Here is a 4784-nt window from a genome sequence, read left to right on the forward strand (position 1 = left end):
TGTATATATATATATTTGTATATCTTTTATAAAGAAATAATTATAAATACAAAATATAATAATATATAAATAAATAATTTTAATATATTAATCATGATTATACTATAATTATATATGTTTTAATTTTAGTATGTTAAAATATCTTTAAATATTTTATAATATAAAAATATTTTAAAATTAATAATGAATCTATAAAATATAAAAATATCTATAAAATATCTATAGAAACTTACCAAGTTTTAATAATAAATTTATTTTCTTTTTATAATAGATTCATGGAATATATCAAAATATTTATTTATGTGACTAAATAAAATTAAAATGAACTTTCATGATGCAAATTTATTTAATTCTAGGAGGAAATATTGGATGTTTGGGGAAAATTGCATAAACTTGTTCTTTTCCTTTGATTATATATTTATAACTTCCATCTTATAACTTTTGTATATTCTTCGTACGATATGAATATTTTATAGAAATATGGCCAATGTGCAAGAAGTTTTATCTGACTATAAATATTTTCAGTACATTGTGTTCAGTTGCCTATGCATGAACAATTTAGGATAAAATATTTTCGATCGTTTTGTGCAGAAATAAAATTGAATATCAAACATATAATTCAAACTGAAACTACTATATTTCGTTTGAAATGATACTTATTAGAAGTATCAGCCATCCAATAATATTTGGTCTGAGATTAACTGGAATTTGGCCAAAATCATCCTATGAAATTATTGTTCGATTTATATGGGTTATTATTATGATGTGTGCACAAATATTTCAATATCGATATATAATAAATCACATTGGTTTTGATAATTTGACAGATTTAATTGATAGCATAAGCACTACCTTGCCTTATAGTCTATTGTGTTTTAAATTAATTAGTTTTTGGACTAAACGCGAGTAAGTTATATCCTTTAAATTTTAATATGATGATTAATTATATATATAATATAATTTATATATAATAATATAATATAATATAATATTATATATAATAATATAATATTTATATATAATAATATATATAAATTATAATACATATAATATATATATTTATATATAAATATAAATATGTAAAATAATATTTGATANATATAATATTATAATATTGTTAGAAATTAAATATTATTATAGTCTAAAATTATTTTTTATTTTATATTTAAATAATTTTTTTTGGTATTGTATTTTGTTGTCGATATTACATGTATAATAGAAATATTTGATATAATATTTATTATAGTGGTTTTTAAATTTTGTTAGATTAAGAATATTACTGATATTTATAATTTTATATGATATATATTTTACAAAATCTTTAACTATTATTTTTTTTTGATAAATTTTAATTTAATTAAAATTTAATAGTTGGCTTTAATAAAAAATTAATTAAATTTATGGAATTTTTAGTATATTCTTCATAAAATTAAATAAAATGTTAAATTTTTAATTTAAAAAATTTCAAAAAATTTTTGTGAATTTTTATTAACTCTCAAAAATATAAAAATCCGTGAATTACAATTTAAGAATCATGATCTCTTATATTTAGATTTTCAAATTTTATGATTTTTAAAGATATTTAAAAATAAAGATAAAGGAAAAATTACTTAAGGAAATTATATATAAAATTATTACAACTAATATTATAACTATTATAATTTATAAGTTTGTAATTTTGATCGATTTGAATTTAATTTTATTTGAATTAATGCTTTTAATTTTCTAGATCATGAAATAAAGTAAAAATTATTTATTTATTATAAAAATGATAAATTAAAATATGAAAAATGAAAGATTTCTAAAAATAAAAAAGATTAATTGAAAGATTACTTTTAAAATTTTTTTTTCAATTTTTTATATTTATTATATTACAGAATATTTAAAAATATATTAATAAATATGTATCATGATTGGACTAATGCTTTTGCTGCTGATTTTACTGTAGATGATATGATAAAAAAAACCGAACTCGCATATTATTGTTCAAATTTAATTATGAGTATATATGCTACTGCTGTTTTTATGTATGTTGGTGTATTTCTCGAATTAAATCATCATGATCAAGGAAATCGATCTAATTTATCATCAGAATTATTAATAAAAATGGATCTTCCTTTTACATATGATGAAAGTCCAATATATGAGTATGTATTTATCGTACAATTTATTCAACTATTTTTTATAGCATCTGGTATTGCTGTGTTAGATGCCTTAATAATAACATTGGTAAGTTTATTTTGATATAATAATTAAAAATATGTATTTTTAATATTTATTTTTATTTGATTAATAATCTAAATATTATGTAAATATTATGTAAGTATTATGTAAATATACGATATATGTATATTTTTAGATATAAAATAATGTTATAAGAAATTATATTGATTTTTACGTATTTTATAAAAATTTTACAAATATAAAATTTTTCTTTGCATGAATATTAAGAATGATAGATCGAAATTTAATTTTTAAATTTAAAAACACGGAAAAGTTTACAAAGATTCCGAAACTTTCAGAACTTTTGAAAGAGTATCTAGTTTAAAAAAAAATTAATTTTAATAAATTTCAATTAAACTTTTCAACAAACAGATACATGATTAACTAGATAAAAAATAATAATCATTTTTTTGGTTTATAAAAATTAAGTTTTTATATTTTTTTTCTCTATGTAAACTATTGCAATAAGTTAGTAAATTTAATTATTGAATTATTATGGGTAATATAAAAATGAATTTATGTTTTATGAATTCATGACATTCTTGAATTAACGTTATATAGATTATTTATTTCTTATTTGAATTTTAAGTTCTGAATCGTAAAAACATAAGAAAAAGTTTAAAAATTCGAAAATTATTTAAATTTTCTTTATTATTATATCATTCTTTACTATTGAAATATTCAAATTTTATAAGAATGATTGATTAAAAAATTGTTTTTTTTTGTAAAATTATACTCCTATTATTATATTATTATAAAATTATATCCTATTATTTAAAATTGCTAAAAAATCGTATATATCATATATATCATATTTTAAATATTTTATATATTTTTGCATATCATATGCATTCTGTAATTTTTTATACATTTAATTTTGTATAAATAATTATATAAACATCCTATCTAATTATAATAATTATTATTTAGATATTTCATATTGGCGGGCAAATAGAAATATTGCATAAGACTTTGAAAAATATTTCTATCAAGAATGAAAAACCCGAATCATCCAGAATTATCATTAAATCTTTAATTGATAGACATTGTCGGATTATTGTTGGTTCTGAATATATTGAAAGTTTATTCTCATATATTGCTTTAATGCAATTAATATGTAATACTATTATTATATGTTGTATAGGATTTTTAATAGTAGTTGTAAGCATATAAAATTTTTTATACTTTATATTAATTTTGATTATAATTATATCTTGATTATAATTCTTATATATTAAAAATTTGATTCATTCCTAATCTGTTCTAATTTTTTAATGATAATATTGAAATAAATACTCACAGTTCTCTTAGAAGGTATATCTCTTTATTTATTTTATGATTTAAGAACAATAAACCATACGCATAAAAATAAATAAATGCTTGTAAGTATATATAAAAGTAAATACTATGTTTCTTATATATTATTTAATTCTAGTATATAGAATGTAAAAAATCTTAATTAAATATTAATTTTAATAATTAAATAAATACTAATTTAATTATTCAATTGCAAATTCTCTAAATAAAAACAAAAATATCTGATGTTTACTCATTATTCATTAAATTTATGAAAAAATTTTTGGCAAATCTATAACTAAAGAACAATAATTGAAAAAAAATAAAATAAAATATTATAAAAGAAAAACTAAAAAATTGTGTTTAGAAAAGTTAAAGAAAGCACAATTTTAGATATAAATGGAGATATAAATGCAGAATGACATGATTAAGAGGAAATTAAAATAGGCAACAAACAAACTTAAGATTGCTAAAATTTATTTGAATTTTTAAATATTATGTGTTCCTATAATAATAAATATTTATTATTAATATAATAATAAATATTTCATTTTTTATGCATACGAAATAATATTTACTGAAAAATTATTAGTAAAAACTTGTCTTTATATATAATGGGCTAATATCTGTATTCTTTTAAACATATAATATTCAATTCAGTCGAATCAAGATTCATCTACCATATAATTTTCTAAATAATATATCAATGTACGCGTATGCGAATACAACAGATTGTTCAAGAGAAATCAAGCACTAAAGTTTGTTTGCTATTTATTTTAACACATAAAATGATAGAAACACTTTATCATTTTTAGTGTTTCGAAATTAATGTAATTTATTCAAATTTTACATCGTATAAAGTATTCTTTTTTATATTATATATTAATATAGAATATAGTGAACTATATAAAATACAGTTAATATAATTTATTTTTACAAATTCTTATTTTCCAAAATTTTTTTATGAAAAATTAAAATGATATAATGAAAAGATTTTATACGGATTTTATATATCTAAAATTTAAATAAATTTTATTAGAGAAATAATAAAAATTATAATATGCTATTATTTTGTCCAGAAATGTATCATTCAAAAGTTTTTTTTTATTCAATCGTTGTAATAAATTAGTCGAAAGTAAAATAGTATGAGATCATCTGTATTCAGTTTTTTTTAAAAATATTTCATCACTAATATATATATATATATATATATATATATTTTATAGCTTATAAAAATTTCTATTATTGTAGGCGCTTAATTCAAA

At 16.9% G+C, this 4784-nt stretch overlaps 1 protein-coding gene across 1 annotated transcript in view; it reads left to right on the top strand.

Annotated features, from left to right (window-relative positions):
• Nucleotides 1-1902: 1902 nt before the first annotated feature.
• LOC102680490 overlaps nt 1903-4784 on the top strand; it is a 7976-nt gene continuing 5094 nt past the window's right edge. The window contains exon 1 of the mRNA XM_031514849.1: nt 1903-2229. Coding sequence (XP_031370709.1) covers nt 1903-2229 — 327 coding nt within the window. The remainder of the gene's footprint in view (nt 2230-4784) is intronic.

The sequence above is a fragment of the Apis dorsata genome, unplaced genomic scaffold, assembly GCF_000469605.1.
Source record: "Apis dorsata unplaced genomic scaffold, Apis dorsata 1.3 scaffold_1275, whole genome shotgun sequence".
Taxonomy (NCBI): Eukaryota; Metazoa; Arthropoda; class Insecta; order Hymenoptera; family Apidae; genus Apis; species Apis dorsata.